This window comes from Rhopalosiphum maidis, chromosome 4 (assembly GCF_003676215.2).
Source record: "Rhopalosiphum maidis isolate BTI-1 chromosome 4, ASM367621v3, whole genome shotgun sequence".
Lineage (NCBI taxonomy): Eukaryota > Metazoa > Arthropoda > Insecta > Hemiptera > Aphididae > Rhopalosiphum > Rhopalosiphum maidis.
Genome location: NC_040880.1, coordinates 7885691 through 7910809, shown reverse-complemented (window position 1 = coordinate 7910809; position 25119 = coordinate 7885691). Strand labels below are relative to the sequence as shown.

The window sequence follows — 25119 nt, the reverse complement described above, 5'->3', positions numbered from 1 at the left end:
CCGGAAGGTATCTATTCCAAAAAACGTATTCTTTATTTTATACATTTTTTTTTTTCATAGTCTTATCTTAGTTTGTTGATGATTTATTTTTATTTTATTTTTCAAGAACACTATTCTACATAGACAGATGTTAATAAGTTTTATATAGCACTTTACTGGAACAAATATTTAGTTTATAATAATAACTTAAGTATAGAGCCATTTAAATATTCCCAATAAATTCTTTGCGCTCAATGATAAAATACAACAATTTCTTATTTATTTATTTTTTTGCAGAAACCTTTGAAATCTCTGTATTCTGAGCTCTACTTATAGGACTTTCAGTATTTATAATACCCTGATTAATTAGCTCCATTAGACCACAATTTTACTATTAATTATTTACTAAGTATGATATAACGTTATCGTCAATATGAGAAAAGGCATTTTTATCACTTTTAATATTGTTTAAAGTGTACTATTCTTTAAGTTGTATATTTCTCATATGGTACATGGATAATATATGCCTGCATAATTTATATTTTATGTATCTATCTACATTGTAATAATAAGAAATGTGTTTAATAAAAAAAAAAATATATTTATTTTGTAAACACTTTAAAAACGACACATAATAATTCAACATAATGTTTTACTATATTACAATGTGATTATTATCTTTTAACTATAATCATTTTGTCAAATATTGGTATAAACTAAATGCTTAATATAGGAACTATTCATATTATTATGTTAATTTTAAAATGCAATGTTGTGTACATTATTTTGAACACCTGCTTTTAAGTTCTCTTACGAGATTCTAACTTTCTGCATACCATTATACGTATTTGGTCAAAAGCTACAACAATTTACCATTCAAACTTTACTAAAATTTAATTATGTAAGGTATTTATTTTAATCATGTATATATTTCAATAGACATTATATATTATTATTATCCTTAGAACAGAAAGATCTAGGAACCTACTAATAATCATTAGTAATTTTCTACACTTTTAAAAACCACATTTTTGCTTGTTTATTTTGAAAGTAATTTTTCAAGGCCATAATATTCATCTTTTAAATTAAGAGTAAAAAAATTATTAAAAAAATTAAAAATTTTTGAAAAAGCGATAAATTTATTAGTTTTATAATGAAAGCGCCTGTTTTTATTTGTGTTTATCTTCCATTCTATTTTTAAGCGGTAAAAGTACTTCAATCTTTGACATAAAGAGGAACATATAATACAAAAGTTTTTCCTTCTTTTTGAAGGATGAAAAAGCTTATATAGTATGGATATTCAGTTATTTTAAAAATAATCAAGTAAAACGAAAAATAGTTACTCAAAAACAAATTTAGTTAAACAAAATGAATTGGTTTTGTGTTTTTGTTGTAAATCAAAAACGATTTAACTACGGAAGGTAGTTAAAAAAAAGTAGTTAACTTAATTATTACATAAAATATTTATAATTTTTTAAATATTATATGATTTATTACAACTCTTTGCTTTTTTTTGTAGACATAATATGGAGTTTCCAACTTCTTTTTATAATTATGTTAAAATGTCTAATATGTAAATAAATTATTAAAAAACGCATTACAAGGTCCCTCGTAAATTTTTCTTATAGTACCTAAAAATTCTTCAAAATCAAAAATATCCTCAAATTATTTTATTGTTAAAACTTAAAGAGTGTATATAATTTTCAAATGTAATTACTTATGCTTGACAAGGATCTTCATAATTTTTTTCTTTTCAAAAACATTCTTATTGGCATTTTGATGAAATTGGATATTAAACAAGAATAATAATTGAATTTATTGTTACATAATTAAAAAAAATTGTTCTTTGGGACTTGAAACTTATGTCATTATTGGTATATTATTATTACGATAAGGTATACATAATTATTTTTTTTTAATATTTAGAGTTTGTTACTATCCTTAATTAGTGCAGTTTACAGTACAACAAATATTTATAATATAAATATTTAATAAAATATCATTGGAAATATTGGTTAACATTCGACGGTCTTGTCTGTCTCTACTCAGAAAGATTTTTGTGTACAATGATTTATTATTGAATTCAAATTCGACACATCCATTACAGTTATTTTAGTTTTTGTGAATTTATCTAATGCATCAACGTCACAAAAAAAACTTATTATCTATATTTTTCTCTCAATGAAAAAATTTGTAGAGTTCCTTTTGTTTTGGAATAATTATTAGGTCATATTTTGTTACTTAACTATGAGAATTTAAGGTCTTAGAAGTTCTTAAAATAATTGATCTGGCAATTATGTGGTTTTGATTTCTTCTCGAATTGGATTATATATTATGTTCTACTAATATATTATGTATAATTATTACTTGGGTTCCTATTAAACTATGAAAATTATTCTTTAGTCATAAAATATTAAGATATAATTAAGTGTAGGATTAGCACTTATTCTAAATATTCAATAAATAATCTTTTAAATATAAAATGCGTTATTTTTTATGTTTGAGTTGATAGGCCTTTTTTTCGTTTATCTCATTCTGACAAATTTTATTGATTTTATTTGTGTATTATATTTGCCATTGTCTATAGTAGTTTAATATTGCACACATTTTTGTAAAACAAATAAGTACTCCAAGTTATTGACGCATTAATATTTTGGATAGAACATTTAGTTTGTCATCATTTTTAATACCTATGATAAGTTTAAAATGTTTAATTCGATAACATTTTATACAAAGAATATTTATTTTTTGCTCAAAAATCTTACAAAATTTCAATGTATGTTTGGTGTATTCGGTATTTTCTGCATTTTAATTGCATCATTAATATTGCAACCATCAGTTCTTATATGAGATGAATATAGATGTGTATTTTAATGATATAAGTTTTTGATGTATTAAGACTTAGATTTTAAAACTTCAGTATTGTTCAATACCTAGTAATTCTATATTAAATATTTTAATACGTTTTAAAATTAATCATGTCAATAGTTAATTTTTTAAATAAAATCCTATAAACATTGTATTTAGGTATATACTCTGCTCAGAAACTCGACTAAGTAATAAATATTGATAAAAGAATTCGTAGTTTATTATTGATTTTTTAAATTCATGGTAATTAATACATATTTAAACCGTTCCAAGCTGAGTAAGATTTTTTTTCTTTTTAATTTTATTTAAATGCAAAAGCAATTTTAAATACGTAAATACCAATTTATTTATTTGTTAAAAAAATCTTAATTATCGTAATTTTTTAATATATATTTGTAAGTAAAATATATTTATTATTATTTTAAAATTATATGTGACGTTAATACACTAATACATTGTTTTATATTTTTGGACTGTGATTTCTACTATCATTATAATAATCTAATAATTAATGTACTATATATTTTGGTTGTGTTAAACTGTGTAGTTTTGTATGGAAAAACTTGAAAATATTATGAGAGCCGTGATTACAATCTACATTTTAATCTCCTGTGTTGTTAGCAGTCCATATTTAATAGTTTACTACAACAACATCATATGCCAATTTTACTTTTTCCCCTTGATAATATGTTTTTAACTCTAAATCCTATCTAACTTTTTATTAAAACGTTTCCAAATGATCTCTAAAAAGATAAATTGGAGTCAAGTTAAAAATATCTACTACCTAATGAAAATTACTGTTAATATACTACGTTTTAATCGAAAAAAAAAGACGTTTTTAAATTTATTATAAGAACACCAAATTGAATCCCATAATTATTTAATTGCTATGCATTCTTAAAACTTTACTTTGAAGCTTTGCCTAACAATTAATCAATCCGCGATGTTCATGACTACCAACAAATTATTCAATAACAAAATAGTATTCAATAATCATTAAGAAATAAAAACGTTGAAATAAGTACATAACATTATTTAATCAAAATCAATTTGATTTTAGTCATTTTATATACAAATTAAACTGAAAATATATTGAATCTTAAAATTAAAAGATCGATTTTTATCAATTATCAAGTGATATTGTAAAAATTTATGAAAGCGATAAAAAATAACGAAGTAGGTATATGTGTGTATTTTTAGTATAAATATATTAATATACCAATAAACTTTATGGAATTTAGAAAATGTCAATTATAAAACCATGTGAAAATTTTTTATCTACATATTTAATATTTTTATAATGTTACAATAAAATTATAACAAAAATATATAAAAAAATATTTATATATTGTTAGTTTTGAAGCTAATCATTGTAGATGATGTCTTAATGTTGGCGAAATACTAGTCTAAGTTTGTACTTTGGATATTTATTCACCAATTTTTAAACATGAAGCTCCCTTAGTTTTACTTATTCCATCGGAAAGCTGTTAATTTCGAATGAACCAAGAGGTTTTTATTGCTATTTACAGAAATATATTTCGATGAGTTAATAATTTTTAATTTTTGTCTCAAGTCTCAAATGTGGCAGCTTAAATTGATCTATTTATTGCCCACACGACAAGTTGCCAGTATTGTAGAAAACATTTCATATTATGCAAGTTCGAGATATGATTTTAGGAATATTGGGATTTCATCACAGATAAGTTTTTTTTTTGTTTAATGTAAGTTTATTTTTTGTCTAGGTATATTTCACAAAGCCATTTTATTTTTTATTTAGAGCTATTGAAAAAGGATTTATTGGTTTTGGAATCACAAGTGTAATTCATCAAAACATTTTTGTAGAACTTTTATTGAATTTGTCTAGGATTTATTTTTTATTAAAGTTTACGGTGTTCATCTTGGATACAATACCATTAATTGCATTCAAGTTGGCTATTATGATAATTTTAATGTTAATTAAATTTAGTAGTAATTTTACTGTTTAATAACATTTTAAGTTGAAAATATAATTATAGTTTTCCGTTTTAGCAAGTTATATCAAGTTATAAGTAGTTAATAGGGTAAATGACTTAATTGGATAATTTATGTTTTTCAGTTCTTCATAGATTTCAAATTTGGTGATTGACGTTGGCACATCATAATTATGATGGTTGAAATGTCTTTTTCACTTTCACTTTTAAGTTTGTTCGTGAAGTATCCGCACTTTTTTCTTATAAATATTTCCGATATCATCGATTGTTTCTACATTGATTTCAGTTTTATCGTTTTTATCTATTGCACTCGAGGCGTTGTGTTGTACAGTTGAAATTTCTGCGGTACCTAAGTCTGACGTAACTTGTATTTATTACGAATAATGGTGGACATTTTTCATTGTTACTTTCTGTTTTCCGTGTTATGTAGTTAGTTATTAGATTCGATATGTTCTTTATTAATAAGTGATATTTCAATAGGAGTACAGCAATTTGGTGTAAAGAAATATATCAAGGTTTGGTGGATTATTGGCTTTTTATTTTTTTTTTCTAGACGATATAAATTTGATATTGGCATTGGGGACTGGCAACAATAACTGAGAGTCATACTCAAATGTTTATCTATTTTTTTATTTTAATGAGGAGTTATGGCTTTGATTTCTCTAACTAGATTATTGATTTACGTGTAATAATATGTATATTTTTATTTAACCATTTTGATGTAGAGTAATTTTGATAGTGAATTTAAACGATCTTATTTCCCGTAGGTGAATGTTTTTTAATCATAATATAGTTAATATTGAATTGTGTCAGAACATTTTGAAACATATAATATAATATACAACACTAGATAGAAGCATCATAATATTAATGTGATACTATACTGTAGTACTAATATATATATTGATAAAATCTGTGCACAAAATTAAAGTCTTGTCTCTGCAGTAACCAATTACGTACTATTAGATATATTTAAATATTTTCATAAAAACTATATGGTACAATAAGCCATGTCCAATAAATGTGTGTAAAATATAATGCTATTTTGAGTTATTTATGATAATTTTTATAATTAAAAGTAAACTATGCTTAAAAACTTTCCTTCGTAAATTAATTTTTAATACTCAGAGAGTAAATTGCTTCGACTGATGAATATGATAATATTATGTATATTGTAAATCTTATACTAAATATTTCTAAACACGCATAAAATAAAAAATTATTTATCATAATAATAACCTAGATTTACAATAATAACTTCTCTAAAAATGAATTTTGTAATTTCCTTTATTGTTTCTAATACAAAGTTTTTTTTTTTAAATGTAAATCATTTTATTATTATTAAATAAACAGACATATGTTTAAAAACCAACGACGCTAAATATCTAATAACGAAATACTAAATTAATTTTCACTTGATCGACATTTTACTCGTTGAATAAAATACTCTAGAGTTCAGGATCATAAGTTTAATTCTGTTCACGAAGTAGATATTAGACAATCACGATCATTAAGAGTATTAACGGACAATATAATATGGTAGTTCGGGGCCGTACTTGACCTAACGGATATATATTTTTTCAAAACGCTCTCGTCTATACCCTATATACCCTTAGATTTAAAATGGTTGGATCATCACGTTCTAGTCATTGACATTTTTTTTTTACACAATATTTTAACGTGTAGATATATAGAATCATGACATTAACTTATGTGTTACCTATATATTCTTTTAATATTATTATTATTTTTCCACTAGGGGAAATGTTTTTGTTCGAATGCCCGAGGGTTCTTTTTACTATCGGTATACATTATTTACTAATTACAAAATCTGCAGTATGCAAAGGTTCGTTTTATTCTTTTTTTTTCCGAAATCTGCAACTTCTTATATTTATACTTGATGCATGATTTTTCAAGTGACCACTTAACTGGTCTCGTTAGTGTCATACTGTATAAACACGAGTACTTCAATGACACGGGTCTCGAGTACAGAAAAACATAATGAGACGGCCACATAACACTGTAGACGCTAGCTGTATGGTGTAGACACCGACAGTTCAATCCAAAATACAGGATAATCGTACTGTGATATTAAAATATAGACACGTTTGCCATTTATTTCTCATCTACCTAATCTGTTTGATTATTTCTATGAGAAGTGATGTATAAGTACTACTGTAGTAATAATGTATACATATTTTAAACAGTTAATAATGTAATAAATAGTTTAAAATTATTTTATTTAGAATTAAAATAATATTACAATTGAAATCATAAAAAAACTTTAAGCGAAAACGTCACTTATTTCCGTAGATCTGCAGTTATTGAATTGAAGACTCTCTGGGTAGTATTCAGAAAAAATAACTTTTTAATGACACTTTTATTCTTTTTAATTTCAATAGATACAGACAATTATGTACATCATTTACGTGACTTTCGGAGAATACTAGATATTTAGTTCATAAAGAAAAATTGTTCATTGTAGACAGACACGAAATGATATTATGGCTTATTTTATGATCAATTGTTTTCTTACTACAGTTTAAAATTTAAAAACTATGAATATTATATATTTTTCAATTACCTTAAACGTTAAAGTTCATAATGCCGTTATAAATGTTGACAATTTATCAGTTGAAGATAAGTCATTACAAACTATATGTATAACATTTGATAACATCGTCAAACAGTGTAAAAAGAAATTATCTTAAAATATATATCGTTATATATAATCTCCCTTTTTTATATTCAAATAATTTAAAGAGTTTAAAAGAAGTTTTTGCTTTCCATTATTTACTCTTTTTTTTTTTTTTGCTCAAGTTTAGTAGTTTTTTTTGTTTTATATGGTTAAGTTGTTAAATTATAAAATATTAGACTTTAATTTACTAACTATAAAAACAAACTGATACGATGTGTAGCAATAAAAACAAATTGATACAATGTGTTTAATTACTATAGGCACATTAAAATCATTAGTGAATATAAATCAGCAATTTTCAATAATTGTTTCCCTATCCGCTTCATATGTGTTGATTTAGCTATAGGGAATACGAATCACATTAAAAAAAAGTTGATTATTAAATGACTAAAATCGCATATTTTAAAATAATGTCATGTTTCAACAAATAACAATATAAATAATGATTTTATCAAAATATCAATTTGGTATTTGCGTAAATATATTATATTTCATTAAAAAAGTATAGGTACTCTATAAATTTACTATATAGGTACACGAAAACAACTGTGAGTTAATTATTATTTAAAATAATGAAATACTAATAAAAACTGGTCATTGTACTCTTTCGTAGTAAAAAAAAAAACAATTGTGATTAAAACACAATAATTTTATTAAATTATGTACAAATGTACACTATGACTTTTAATAAATAAATATTTTTTTCCAAAAGCGTGTTTGTAGATAACTATGAATATTCTTTAGTATACTTATTACACTGCATATCCGACTTCATATAAAAGTGTTGTGTATTTGATAAAAAAAAAACTCTATTTATGGTACACCTAATTTACTATTAATATTATTATTATAAATTACTTGTTATATATAATTTAAAATTTATCAAATTCAACTAATACAGTATATGTATCAACGTTGTTATAACTAATATTAAATCATATACAATTATGTGTAATAACTAATGAGTAATGGAAATAATTTCACGATTCCCTTTGTTAATAATAATATAAATTATTTTTTAATTTTTCAACTGAATTAATTTACGTTTTTGTCCGAGAATTGTGTTCCTCTATTAAAAATAGAGTAGTATTGATAAATAGTCAGTAAAATAAGTAGAATTTCAAGAAATATTTGGAAAATATTGAATCTAAGAATAAATTATTTGACTTAAAAATAGATTTTCATTGAAATTAATAATGATTAGTCTCACGCATTTCCATAAATTCCAATCACAATATTTTGTTAAAATAGTTTTTAATACGTAATCTAAAAACTTATAGGCAATATTTTATTTATTTAGACACAAAGAAAAAAAACTTTATTACATTTTGTTTTCTAATTTTGATTACATTATTACTTTACTGATGGATGATGAATTACGAAAACATCTCTGTACGATTTTATTTAACTACGGTTACAGCTACGTGTAATACATTCAACTATATTGAGGTACAATGTAAATGTAAACTTCAATATGTTACACATTTAACGTAAAATTGTACGCGTACTCAATTTAATAATATTACTTGTTCTATACATTTAACTTAATACTTTTGATGATGTGGTTCAATCAATAAAGATTTTCAAACATTTATAAAATAAAAATAAATAATAAATAATTTATTCTATTTACCACACATTAAGAATTATGCAATTATAACATATTTTTGCATAGCATTCAAATTAAAAAAATCCACATTTCGCTTATTTATTGAATCATATTCATGAAACTTATAATGTTAGAACTTAGAACCACCAAAAAAATAGATATCGTTACAATACGATTTGTGTTTAAATGATTCATTATTTGATATAAAAAATATATATTTTTTAAATCGTATAATAATATTTTGCTTTTTTAAATATTAATTCTCATTAGTTGATTCTGTTTGGTATTGCAGGTAGAATGAGCCCGTAAACCCTGTATTTTCTTAAGTTATTAACTTTTTTTTGTCATTAAATCAACATCGTTAAGCGTACCTAAATATATCACTATTTCGACGAAATGGTAGCAGTTTATCACGAGTATACACTCAGTGAACAAAGCACAATAATTGATCCTGCACATGTTGACCACAGTATAGTGCATTGTCCACTGTATTATACTACGTTTTAATATTGTATTCCGTTAAATTGTCAAATCCGTTTAAATCACTTTGATTTCCACCCTATGCATAAGGGTTTAGTACAGTAGGTATCGTCTCCTTCCTACGGCTATAATAATACGCAGCTGACAAAAGCACACCCGGTTCATATTTCATTTTTGCGCCTGGGTTATTCACTAATGACTTAATTATATAGAAGATACACTGCCTTCATTCTCCACCTTCGCATCCTATTTTCGGCTTTTGATTAGCACCGGTTGTTGTATTTATCTTGTGTAAAATAGAAATGAGTGAAATTAAGGAATAGAGGAAAGGGAAATGGTAAGCATATTACCCAGTCTAAATAAACTATACCAGATGCAGCGTTATAACTATTAACACAGTCATAAAACCTTAAATGGAAAATTTCAAATCCTATAGTTATTTAGAAAGTCACGTTATTCAAAAAATGTGTAATCAATTTTTTTTTTTTTTTATATTCATAATCTAAATAAAATCTGAACGATGGACACAGGCAAAAAAAAAATATTTATCACTGTTTTGTTTTTATTTAAAAATTTGAATTTTAAATGCAATGTTCCATGTAAATAAATAAAATAAAATTGACTGCGAACATAATTGATAATAAAAACTAATATTATTTAGTCAATTATTTTGATATATATTTTAGGTCAATAATACACATCGAAAATATATACTATGACTTTTTCTACAGACATACCTATAAATTTTTATGAGCATGATGGCGTTTTGCATTTATTTACCCGCTAGATTCAGACTTAAAAGTGCTGTAAAATGATATTTTTTTCATAAAATATTTAGTACTGAAAACAAATTTAACTTTATAATATTAGATAGCTTATTTTTTTTAAATACAAACCTTTGTAATACAATTATAAATTATACTATATTAACTACTTTCAGAGCATAGATTTGATATTTTTACTTCTATTTTTTTTACTTAAAAATGTATACAATTAAATTATTATAAAAAAAAATATATATTTATACATTTTAACTATTATTAGATAAATGATCGATGGCTCCGAAAAATAATTAAATTCAAATATGCAAAGATGTGTTTTGTAAAATCTTTTTAATATACCTAAGTATGATGTTTTACTTCATTAATTAATGTAATTTCATTGATAGCTTAATATTTTAACGCAAATAAGCATACAGTAAGTAAATACTATTAAATATTTCAATAGTACTATATTTTAATTTTTTTTATGCTATATAAACATAATACATATATACTTATATAAATTAATATACACATTCGAATAGGACTAATATACTTGGAAATAACTGAACCAATTGACGTAACATTTTGCATACATATTCTTTGAGACTCGGGTAGTATTTACTATTTATAACTTCAACCTCTATAGGTTTCCATAAGGTAGCTCACGCGTAAATTTTATTTTTGCTAACGAAAATCTAATATTTCTTTGTTTATATAATATAGTGTTGCCATTGGTTACTATCCGTATGTTTTGTAGCTTATATACTTAAAAACTACTCGATCGATTTTAACGAAAATTTCAGAAATTGTTTTTACAGAGATCAGAAAACTTAAGAATATAGCATGAACAACGTTAAATATCGTGTGCTTTTTCTCCAATTTTAGACAGGCAGATTGTTCATCTTAGTAGTATTAGTCCACAAAACAAGGTACACGAAGTCCGGATTCGATCATGAAATGAAGTGCACTAAAACTGAAATACATACAATATAGCGCCATATTTTATGTATGTTTTTCATTTTTTTTTTTTTTTTTTTTTTTGATGGGTTGTACACGTATATACAGCTAGTTTTTCAATACATCATGTTTTAACGATTATTAAATGGCTAATGTCTATGTTTGTTTGACAATTCATAATGTAATAATAATTAATAATACAACGATATACCTAATCACAATAGAAAAAAAAGTTTTTATTAAAAGTATGAACTTACTCGGTACTCATTAAAAAAACCAGGATCTGTCTAACTTCTCGAGTGGTTAAATTGTCATGTAGTTCATTTAAATAAGAGTATTACATTCAGGCATTCAGTATATCTTTATTAAATTGTCTCGTCTGGTTCCTTAAATGTTATATAACATATTACACTGTTCTGCATTTCAAACAGAAAATTTTAACGGTGCAAAGTAACAGCTAAATATGCTTTTTAGTGTTTATTATTACCACACATAGTATGTGTATACATACAAATGCAGTTATAACTTAAAGTGTAGTTTATGGAAATAAAAATTGTAAATAAATAACTAAATTCTAGCGGTGTTTTTCAGTGTACAGAAAAACAAATGTTGTCAATATTTTTCTCTAGCTAAAATGGAAGATAAAATTGTAATAAACTAATAACAATCATAAAAATAAATAATAGTTGATTAATAATTTTAAATATACCGTTTAGTTGTATTATTCTCGATTGTGGTTTTATGCGAAAAATGATCGAGAAACAAAAACCATACGCGACGAGTGATCTACTGATAACATTTTATTAACAAAATAAAATGTGGTCAATACAAATGTGTTAGATATAGGTATACAATATACAATTTACATATTATATAAAAATATCTGGACCAAGATAAAACAGTATAGGTACTAATCGAGCCATGAAATGAACAAAAAAATATACTAATAATTCCAGACTCAGGAAAAATTAATTTTTTTTCTTAAGGCAATAATAATAATTGTGCACTGAATAATATTAACATAGGTATGTGCCTATGTTTGTATGAAAAGAAATCAAAAAAATATTTACATTATAAACATTATACTCAAGCAATTACATGATATACATTTTTACACAACGCAATTAATCATTTTTTTTCCAAATTAATATAAAAAAAAATTATAATAATAATAATAATTTAACTACCAATACTTGTTATATTTTTTTTTTTTATACAGATAATCATAAGTTCTTTGATTGTGACAATAGGAAGGAATTTTTTTTTAAAGCTTCAATAGTATTAAAAGAAGTCAATAATTATTTACCAATTAAAATTTAAATCTTACAGGACTTAATAATTATAGAGTAGCTATCTCAAACAACTCATGCCATACAATAAAGTTTTATTTTTGACTCTTCGGATGCAGTCATTTTAACGTTAGAGTACATTAATTGCCTAATATATTATACAATTAACTTACCAATTAACGTCATACATAAAATACCAATACGGTAATATATCTTAATTTAAAAGTAAAAATATCATATTATGGTATTAGCATAATACTAATAACGTAAAAAATCTTAAATTCGATTTTGTTGTATTTTTTAAATATATCTCTCCTTGAAATTTAATAATGTAGACTATATATAATTAATAAAATCAACAATTTAAACGTAGCTGCAGTGTCGGATAGACATGGAGTCAGCCTATCGAGTATTAGGATTTGCAACGTTTGATCACAGTTAAAGCTACAACTATATACAGCTATACAGCTAAATAATTTGATTCAATTATATTTTCTACTAATTTTAGTACTAATTAATCGTTATCAAACACTCATAACCGGCCCACTGAGATTTTCTCGGTAGCTCGCCGACTTTATCCAGGCCTGCGTAAATGATATATTCACACAGCTATATCAGTTTAACGATATTAGATTATGGTAAATACATGTCATTATTCCGTACAATAAATTATTAAGGACAGTCAGCAAACTTAACCAAGCTAATTCACATAATATACGAGTATACACACTATATTATATTATAATGGTAATAATCAATTTTAAGAATTCCAACTAACGCTTTTTTAATTTTAATTTTTTTTGTTCATTTTTTATTAATTTTAAACGACTTTATCAATCTTTGTCAATGTTTTATGATTATTTTGTTTTGTTGCGTGGGGGATTTTCGCACTGTGTCGAGATTCGAACTGATAACTGCTCACCATATGGCCAGTCATGACGTGACCATTGCACAATACTTCCCCACATTATTGTAAATACATATTTTTAAACAGCCGTTATTCTTAAAATATATAATTGTTAAATTATTTAAATATCATATATTATGTGAAAAAAAATTAACTAAATTTATATTGCCAAGACATTTCCGTACAGTTAAAGAGATTACCAAATCGTCTGCGATTTATATTTTTTTAAATTCTTCTATTGACTTATTTATTATTTTAACTTTTTTTATTAGCTTACAGCAATACGTTTCACGAAAATATGTTGTTTTAGTCATTAACTGATTTATGGATTTTGTTATACAATATTACGAAAAAACTATCAATGAAAAATGAAAAATGTCCAAAATATAAACATCGTTTTCAATTCAAAAATCTAAAGAAATTAGCATTAAATATTTTTTTACAGTTTATTATTACATTTTGACTATAATAATATATAATCGACGAAATCAAATTCATAATAAAATATGTATTTATGTACATTTATTATTTTCTTATAAGGAATCTTTTTATTTATTATATATTATAATATTATCCGGTGTTTGGCTCCTGCTTAATTCAATGAATTAAGCTAATATGCACATTTATAAAATATAAATCATCATAAGAATGATCTAATGATGAATAATATTTATATTTATTTTTTCTCGGCTCTTCTGATTATATTTTATGAAGTATAAAAACAAAACAGCTTTAAATTAAAATGTCTGTAAAAAAAACTTTTATTTATATATTAAATTTTCTTCTTATAATATATTTCTTATCTTTTATAATGTTTTATTTGAAATTTAAACAACTGAGATCAAAATTATTTTTTAATGGTTACTTATAAAATATGTAGGTAATAGATATAAAATAAGTAGGTACTTATTATTATAACTGATTTTTATCACACGAGTTCCATAAAAGTTTATTCTAATAGGGATTTACAATGATCAAAATATATAACGAATAAATATATTTGAAGTATATTGAGAAAAATCGTAGAAATCAGTAACATTTGTAAATTATTTTTTAGTTAAAAATGCATACGAATTATAAAAGTTATAACCATATTATTGACTATTGTTACAAAGTAATCGTTTTTAAATTATTTCAGATTGGTAGTCCAGAAACATTGAAGTATAAAAATACCTCACAATTGAGCAGGTTAACAGTAACTCTCAAATTAGATCAAAGACATTTCAAAGACGGCCGTAAGCTTTTACTAAAGTGCACTGCTCTAATAAATTCATTGTACAACCAATCTTCGGAACTTAGGTTACCGATAAAATCAACAGAGCCAGTGCCCGAAAAAGGTTTGTATGTTATTTTAAATTGTATAAGTGATGTTATTGTACTAGTTATTAGAAACTTAGAAAATATAATATTAAATGTTAGTTTTTAAGTTCTGACCGAGCGATGAATGTAATGGTTTTAGTATGTAGTGTTTTTGTCTGTGTACATTTTATATAAAAAACAAAATACATCAATCTTAAAAACTAAGGGTAACCTTTGTTATCAAATGTTGTCTAGTAGGTATTTTTTAAGGGTCAAACAATTCTCATTAATTTTAAAAATAATCTTATCAAAAAAAATTACAAAGAAATGAATGTATTGATTTTACATGATGTGTATTTTTTTAGTATAATACTTAAAATGTTCACTAAAAGTTTGTATTAGCAATTTGTATAAAAGGAAATAATACATATGTTCAAAATATTAACTATTTTTGACCTATATAAAGAAGTTCAACATTTTCTATTTTTTTAATTTTTTTTTTTTTTTTATATAAATGTCAATAACAAATTTTTTGTTTAGTCAAAATACTTAAAATATAATATTAAGTTCTTCATAATTTCTTCATTTACGGCTAAAAAAAATATTTAAAATATTTAAGATTGTATGCTACAATATTTTTTTTATAAAGGTTTGAAATTCAATTGTTAAAAAAAATCGTCAACAATTTGTAAATTGTTTTGTATTTAAAAATTCATATGACCTAAAAATCGAGTCAATTGACCAATTAGCCACCAAACATTACAGATCCTTCTATTCCAAACTACCTTTCCATACTAACCCGTTAGTATCGCAAATCTTATCTACTCAACCCATAAATACCATCCATAGGCTAAAAAGAAAATATTGCAGCGATTTGTTAATCTAAAATAAATTCACGTTGGATTCCATCACTGGTTGGTCTCCCTCTTCATATTATTCAAGTCAAACATGTACATAAATTATCCAATTTACTTATTGTGATGTCAAACACAGATTTTAAATATCAAATAAGTAAATAAATAAAAAAAAAAAATTCATAAACTTTCGAATATCCATATACCTAAATTAAAAAAAAATAACACTAGGTTTCTCAAAATTTATTTTATTATTACCTAACCTAAAACTAATAAAAATACATATTCTGCACTATATTTTTTTATTTATAGGTATTTGAAGTTCAAATTTTCATAAAATTACAAAAAGTTGAAAATAATTTTATAATGTATATGGTATTTGATGCCTAAGGATTGTTAATTTAATAAAATATTTCTCATAACTAATAAATTAATGTTGTAATTAAAAAATGTGTTTACACAATTTTTACTAGATACTTTGAGTTAAAATTTGGTCAAAATCCGAAGAATATTTGAAAATTTTAACTTATACATCATTATATTTTACAAATGGTACATATGGTATATTCAAATGCGATATTTTTTTCAGAAAATAAATTACTTTAATCGCTTTATAAAAATATATCATAAAAGACACATTATAAATATTTATAATAATGCTGACCGACCGTCAACACTCAGAACCGTTTTCTGTATACAATCATATATTTTAAATTTAATACATATACCGATATACATATTTAAAACACTAAGTCAATGATGAGGTACATTTATATCTACAGCAGAACGATTATCTACTTTTTTTTTTTAGTGCGTTTTAAGTACAAAATGACAAAATTTGTTAAAATAACTAATGACATATTATTTTGTTATAGCTACAAAGCATGAAAATGTAATGCAAGGTTTCTCGTTAAATTTTCTAACAGAAATCTAAAAATCACCAAAATACAAATATCAACACAATTATCTTTATTGACATTTTAACTTAAATTGTCAATAAATTATAGATATATAAATGAAAAACACTCAGTTTAGTTGTTTTGTTATAATTGAAAAATTATTATTTGTAAAAACATGAAACTTCTTGCCATCGCGTATATTATTATATTTTATTATTTACTTTCACAGTGATGTTGTTTTTAAATTGTTTAGATTATAACTTTAAGCTATTTGTATCACTAACTTATTAATACTATTCGCGCGTAGTAAGTTGATATTGACTAAAGTTAAAAACAGTTGGTTATATAATATAAAATACTATTTTAATCATCACTATATTATAATACATACAATTTATTTTTTAACAAACTTACTATATTATTTGTAGAATAATACAATTAGTCATATCAGTAACACAAATAATACAATATTCTCATAAATTTAGTCTGACTGACAGCTCAAAATTGTTTTTCGAATTCAATGATTTATCAAAGAACAAATTGAACACATCTATTACAGTAACCTACTCAATGACAAGGTACACTCACACCTATAATATAAAGCAGATCGATTTCGTCGAATGTTATATATTATGTACATAATATGCATAATTAACATACATAAATACCACATACATATAATAATATTGTACTGATATTTGTTTATAATAATTAATGACGTTAAAATAATTATTTATGAATTCATTTCCTACAAATTCAATGTTACAGAATTTATACTTGCACTTTTATTCTATACAACCATTACTTGCAATATTATAATATTGTATTCAACAGTTAGTAGTTCAAATATTAATGAATTACTTAGAGGCATTTGGCCTTGCAGATTACATTAAATTAATTAAAATATGTATTATTTAATTAATAATAATATAATTCTCTCCTGAGGATATGCCTAAAATTCAATTAAAAATGTCATCATATATTTTAATTCATTATAAGAATGGGTTTACATGCAATTGATTAAATTATCATAGTATATTGTAGCTTTGATAACTGATTAAAAAAAAAAAATGGCCAAATATGAAGTTAAAAACAAATACGATGAAACGTATATGATTTTCATACATTTGGGACATTCGTACATTGTCCAATTTCGTCTATATATATATATATGAATTTAATGTTGTAAAATAGTTGTTTATTATCAATGCTAAATAATAAGTTTGGATTTCCTCCACTGGGAGTCTTCTTCATTCTGTGAAACATGTCTTTTTTCTCTCTCTCGTCAAATTTAATTATTTGTCTAATAACTTCATGTATAAATACATTTTTTTTTGTGTGAGAAGATACATACAGTAACGACATTTTGGCTGTTTAACTAATTGGATATTAAAACATTTGATGTTACTACACGTTTCTTGTCTAGACAGGTCATCGTTAACGGCCATGAGTCATAACGAAACAATATAAAATTAAGTAAAAGAAAATTACGGTTTTTGAACAGTTACATAATATGTACTTTATGTTTCCCAATATTAGCAATATCAAACTTCCGTGTTCACTACACTTCTGTATACAATAATATCAAATCAATATGCGTATCATTGATTGTTTCAGTCTTCATCGGCAAGAGCCAAGGGGTGCTCATTCCAATGAGTTAATCCCATTTAAGAAATTGTTTTTCAACCACTCCCTTCCACTTGCACTACATTTAATATTGCAACATTCGCACGTTCAAATCATGTCTCGGAGGGAGATACATACAATTGCTGCAGATTCTGTCAATTTTCTTGAGTCCACCACTCATTATTTTCACGCAATTTATTCTACTACAATTCGTGTATTCCAACAAAACCTAAGGAATATTAAAAGAATTATGCCCTCGACTTTTTATCGGAAACTAATTTGTATATCACAATAACTATCATTCGTCTCTATAATACTTCTTTAACTATCGGTAAAAATGAATCGTCATGTATTGGTAGGGTATATTAATAGTACGATTTCGACTATATAAACTTCCTCTATCATATTTACCTGTCCTAATTTTAATGTGACACGAATGTTTAAGGGCAGTATCTATATCATTGAATTAACTGACATAATATTCCTCACACCAGATTCTGATATAAATATCCGTTTAATGGTCTAAGTTTCCGTTTCTTTTCTGTCCTTAATTAAACTCTACGATAAATTTATAAACAAAAAACAAATTACATCGCTAAGTAACTAGGAATTTTCTACCCTGCACAGAAAATTATGAATCATAGATGTATTTTTGTGTGTCATGGTAGTAGGTAAATATTTACGGTTCACTATTTTTTTTATTTTTTTTTATATATGATTAAAAAATTATGATTGAATAAAGCGCAACCTAGGTATTTACTATAAGTTTATTACGCGAAATTGATCAGAAAAAAAGTGAAAAATCTTATATTTTTATCAAAAATGCTTTTTATAAAAGCTAATTTTCCCAAATATTCCTTTAAAAAGCTTGCACTAATTAATTTATAAGAAGTTTATTTTGGTTCCATATTTCAAAACTCATACTAGGTGTTGCCAGTGGACACTCACAATAAACCACTATACTTAATTAGACCATTTCTCAGGTAACAAACTTATTTCCTGAGTGAGAAGTATTCATTACACCGAATTTATGGACCATCATTATACCTAATGAAATGGGTACCCGAATACTATATTTTTGGGGAAATTATATCGATAGTTTTAGTTCTTGATCTTACCACGAATAAAAATAACTTAATTATTGTTCTTACTTAAATCAAAATCCAAAAATGATTTACACTTAGGTAAGTATATATACATTTAGTTTTGACATAATTATTAGTTTTAAAAATTATTTAATGTTGAATGTGTCATATTTATAAAATGTTTTAATTAAATTAAGTAATTGTTTTAGAAATAAGCCTTAGTATCTAATCGAATTAATTTCTATCGACTTTGTGTACATAATATTATTAAATATTAATATTAGTCATTTAATAATAACCCATATTAAATACCTAGAAAATTATATTTATTAAATTCCCACACTAACATAATGCTATATATGTTGTATTAATTATAAAGTAGCTTTTATAAAACTTTGTTAAACATTTCAATAGATAATGCTATAAAAGTTAGTAAAGATAATAAGCTGGATCTGAGAATAAGTTACGAATTAAAGTAAATTTAAAATGTATGATAAAAAATTAAATGTTATCCTAATATTATAGATAATATAGATTAATTAATAAATGATATAGAATTTTTAAAATTCAAATAATTTAGATTCAAATCAATTTATATTTCGCTTTTACTTTTATCAAATAAATTTATCGATTGATCATAAAATTCAACATTATTGATTTTTATCGTATTTTTTTTTATCGACATATCAAACTTATAAAATATGTATATAAAAACTTGGAAAAAACAATAGTTAATAATAAATCAATGGTGGTCTACTAATGTTTTGAAAAAATGATTGTAAACAAATTGTATTGAATGAGAATGAGTAACAGATGTTAATACAACGGAACAATAAATATTATTCTGCTAAAAGTTGTGCATTAGCGAGTTGAGTACTTTATATACATATTACATACAAAGGTGTATTATAATGTTAGGCATAGCACGATATCAAGACAATAACTGAATAACTTATTCTACAATATTGTTTTTCATTTCTATTTTGAGCAATAACAGATGTTTTTTATTTGGAGGATAATATTATGGTACTATTTGTCACGGTTATTTATTTTTGATTATTCTACATTGTTAATATGTAGATTTCGTTATTATTTGAGTGTTGTTTGCAATATATTTAACGATTTTTAATCATTTAAATAAGTGTATTTTTAGCATCACTTAAAAGTCAAAATATTATTAATTATGTCATAAATTATTAAAAAAAAAAAACCCCGAGGGAATTTATCTGCTGTTTATAGGTTTAAAGTGTATCTTACCATTGAAGTGTAAGAAAAACACTACAGTATGTGTTAAATCGTTTCTCAAAATAATGAATATAATAGCATTAAAAATCATCACAAACAATAGTATAAACTCTCACTCATCTAAAAAGTGCCATAAAAAATAAAATTAAAATAAGACAACTGTAAAACCTAAAATCTTCTTCCTCCGCTATTCACGCATGCATGTTATTTTTCACCCCATTTATAACGTATAATCTATAAAACTTGATTATTTAATGAAAATATAGATTATAATGAAGGTAGAGTAACTAACTAAGAACTAATTTTAAACTTTTAAGAAACCACATATATTATTTTATTTTTTTGTTTATCGTTGATAATGTCATGAGTTTTTAAATTGCTCCACAAATATTCAATAACTTTATCTACTGACTAGACATTGAGTCTAGTAAACACCTAAAAATTATATCTTCATTCATCTTCGTAGATTATTCCTTATACTTAGCATAGCGTAAGACGTCCACCCAAGAGTAATCTATTGTATTCCTTCTGTCTATCTTGTATTATACGTTGATTTTTTTTATTTGTGTATAATATGTGTTAATTATTACATCGTAAATTGTACATGTTTATTTAATTTTTGATAAAATATTCAAATTATAATATATGTGGTTTTCACTATTTTAAATTAATTATCTTTTTAATTAATTATCTTCATTTAAAAAATTAATTATTTAAAATTTTTCTTGTATCTTAATTAATAAATTACGTAGATATTGAATTCTTTGCGATTTATAAAATAATTAAAAATTAATACATATTAAGTATAAAATATGAACATAAAACAATTATTTTTTAGAATGTCACTATAATTATAAAAACAATAAAAATAAGTATATGCTAAAAACTCAGTTTTAAGATTTATATCTTTATCTTATTATAACTTTTGTGGCATAAACTATTAAAAAAAAAGTATTCATTTATAAGCTCTCTGTGAAGAACTATAATTTATATAATGTATGTGCTATAAATTAAACAATTTTTAGAATTAAAATTGTTCATGTTTGTTGGACATCATAATTTGATTTATATTCTAATCATATTAAAAAAAAATCGCAAGTAGACGTTTTTTTTTTTGAAAAGCTTATAAAGTTTTTAATGCAAAATATGATTGTGATTTATTATTGTAAATGAATATCACTTAAAACTTTATACATATAATATAAATTTCCTTCTAATAATATAACAAATTATACAAACAATTAATCCATCTGAATTTTGAAATCAATTTTAATATATTCACTTAAACTAATTAGGTATTGGCTTGACAATATAATACTTATAATTAAAATTGTTCTAAGTTCACGGAAAAAATCTTTAAATGTTTATTTATTAATTTCAAAATGATAAAATTTAAATTTAAATATACCTAAATTTGATTTAGTGGTTGTAAACTTACAAAATTCTTATTATATATAATATAATTACAATATTAAACAATTTGAATAATTTGAACTATGTAATATAAAAAAAAATCAATGAATTTGTTTTTGAGTATGCTCATCCGGCTATTGTCATTGTTAAAGTATACGAGGTCAAACTTTATAATACATCACATTTATTTAATGCCTAAGACGTGCTAGTATTTATAATCAATGATATGACCTTAAATGTCATAGAATTAATGAAAGATTTAAAAATATTTAGTAAAATAGTGATTTGGTCAATAATAATATTGTACAATTTGCATTATTTGAACTTTGTTAAATACGATCAAAAAATAAATTATCTTCTATTATATTCATTTTATGTAAATATATTATTCAATATAAATGTTTATTAATGATATATTAATAATTTAGGTTAATGTTTATAAATTATTTTTATATAGTTCAACTTCAATACAATAAAACAAATAAGTTTTTATAGCATAAATTATTTAAAATAAATAAATTGTCTTAAACACAGGAAGTTAAGCAACCGTATATCTTTGAGCATATCGAAGCAAAATAAAGTAGTGAATAATAACTATATATTTTTTAGCAATGGTAGGTTATTACGTTCAAAAAACGAATATGAGTGGAACTCAGTTAAAATCACTCAGATGTTTTTTATCTTCAAATTATTATTGTTACAGTTACATTTAATGTATTATGTTTGTATACACGATAATTTTTATTCAACTTAAAACAAATTAAAATATATTGTAGTATTATTGCCATACAAAAATAAACAACATTTGCAATTTATGGTTATTTTTTTGAATTCAACTTGAAATTCTTTTATTTAATTTTTGTTTCTTTTTGGATTACCAGGCGATGGAAACGCATCACATACAGAGTTTAATATAGTATTTAATATATATATATATATATATATATATATCAATTTGAAATCGAATCTAGTTTGTACTTTAAAAAGTAATTTAATTTATTTTCGTTGTAGTTTTTCTTTATGTAAGAGATAAAACTAGGTAAGGACAATATACGTACCTACAAATAATCTACGAAAAATATTATAAAGCATCCGAGCAAGCGTGATTTTATCTTAGCTTATTGTTCAGAATCGTTTTTTTTTTAATGTCAAGACCCATGATTTATATTTGTTTCCACGTTTATAATAAAAATACACCAACAACCTGCGTGTAAATGTAAGGGTTGTGAGGGATGTAAAATAATATTTATATTTATAATGTTTAATCTAAAAATATTAAGAAATAAGTATCACATAAAAGTTTTAACTTGGTGATTCCTTTAACTGTAATACATAATAATAAATAATTATCTAAAAAATATTGTAGTTTCTAAAATTATTTTTGTTTTTTATTTAAGTTTTTACCTTTTTTCTAATAATAAAATACCTACAGTATTTCTTTCATACAACAAAGCAGAATATTTTATTGAGAATTTATGATGAACAAATTATAAATATATGAATGGTAAATAATTAATTCCTTACAGTAATTTTAAATGTATTTAAATAGATAGGGAAGTAATATCACATTATTTACAAGGTATTCTCAACACTTACTGCACAGTAAATAATTTCCCCCTTTTTTCATTATTTGTTTATTCATCTGAATCCTACTAAATATAATACATATATATTATTTGAATGATAATAATTTCTCAACAAGAGTTGATGTGTACAAAGAAAAATATTTTACCACTTTATTAATTAATTTAACATTAAATTTTCAAATTTTCAAAATCCTTACAAAGATACTGATTATTCATTAAATAATATAATTTTCTACATCACATTTTAAAATAAAATTGTCCTTATAGTTCTTAAATAAAAATTTAAAGTCTAAGCTGACACTACATTCCTATTTTTAAAGACAACAAAACATTTTGAATGATTAAATATAAAACTACACTACTTTTATTATAAAAAAACTATTAAAAGTTTGTTACATTACGTATACATTTTCTTTAATTTAGACCCATTCGTTATCATAATTCGCAATTGATTGCTTAATTATTTTTTTCATTTCAGTTACGTCCCCGAGTTTTGGATGTCATGTTACGTCTTCTATCAACTGTTCAACGATGATCGCTGCTTCAGTCTTGTTATGGAACATGTTCAGATAGTCGAAATGTGAAAACATAATTATAAATATATGTTAAGATTCTTGTACTTCACACTTTTGCATGTAAATAAAAGTTTAAATTGTAAAAAAAAATTAACTCATTGAGTAATATGGAAGTGATGACAAAACATTACTAAAGGACATAATTAGGAAAACGATACGACCAGCGTGAATATATATTTTTTTTTTCAAAAATAAAATAAATTCGATTGTGTGTTAATTATTATTATAATTATGATTATTTTTTTTATCTTTTGAAATTTTTAGATTAGATTAAGTGTTAACAAATAAAATGATTATTTACAAATACAACAAAGCGATGCATATTATTAAACGAATTTTGTAGATACGTATGAAATATGTAATTGAAAAAAGTTTTTGTACATACTTATGATTAATATACATAAATATAAATATATTACATAGATTATATAACTATTTTAATAGCAATATCACATTTTGCTATTTAAAATCAGTTTGAAAATAAAAAAAAAATTAAAATAGTTTAAAACTTCACTGTTGAACTTTGAAAATATATTTAATATTTAATAATCCATTAACGTCTAATTTTGCTTTGTCGCTTGTTTGCACAATTTTAATTTTGAATTTGGATTTAAAAAAGGAAACAAAGCTATGACACTATAATTTCTTCAACGTATCAAAAACTAATTATAATACTGTGGATTATAAATTTTTTTAGTTATTTAAAAAAATAATTTTATTAACTATACTTAATTTAAATCTATGAAAATGTGTATGATATTGTTATTATTTATAAATATTATCGAATGTGTTTGTTAAAAAAAAAGATATTTTAAAGTATAGTCACTTTTTGATGTCAATATACATTTAATTGATATTGGTGTTTATCTTTTGTTAAAATAAAATCAATATTATAATTAATACTAAAAACCTTTTTTTAAACACAGTTAATACGATTAATTATTTTAAAAATCACTTTCATGTCTTATTTTATTTATTATTAAGTTAGAAATACTTCATAATATATTTTTTCCTTT

General features: G+C 23.4%; 1 protein-coding gene across 2 annotated transcripts in view; it reads left to right on the top strand.

The window, feature by feature from the left end:
- The window catches only part of LOC113548622, a 112389-nt gene extending 88016 nt beyond the window's left edge, over window positions 1-24373 (top strand). For both annotated transcript variants that reach the window (XM_026949592.1, XM_026949593.1), the window contains 2 exons: window positions 14660-14858; window positions 24007-24373. In XM_026949592.1, the coding sequence (XP_026805393.1) occupies window positions 14660-14858; window positions 24007-24101 (294 nt within the window). In that variant the 3' untranslated portion in view covers window positions 24102-24373. The remainder of the gene's footprint in view (window positions 1-14659; window positions 14859-24006) is intronic.
- The last annotated feature ends 746 nt before the right edge of the window (window positions 24374-25119 follow it).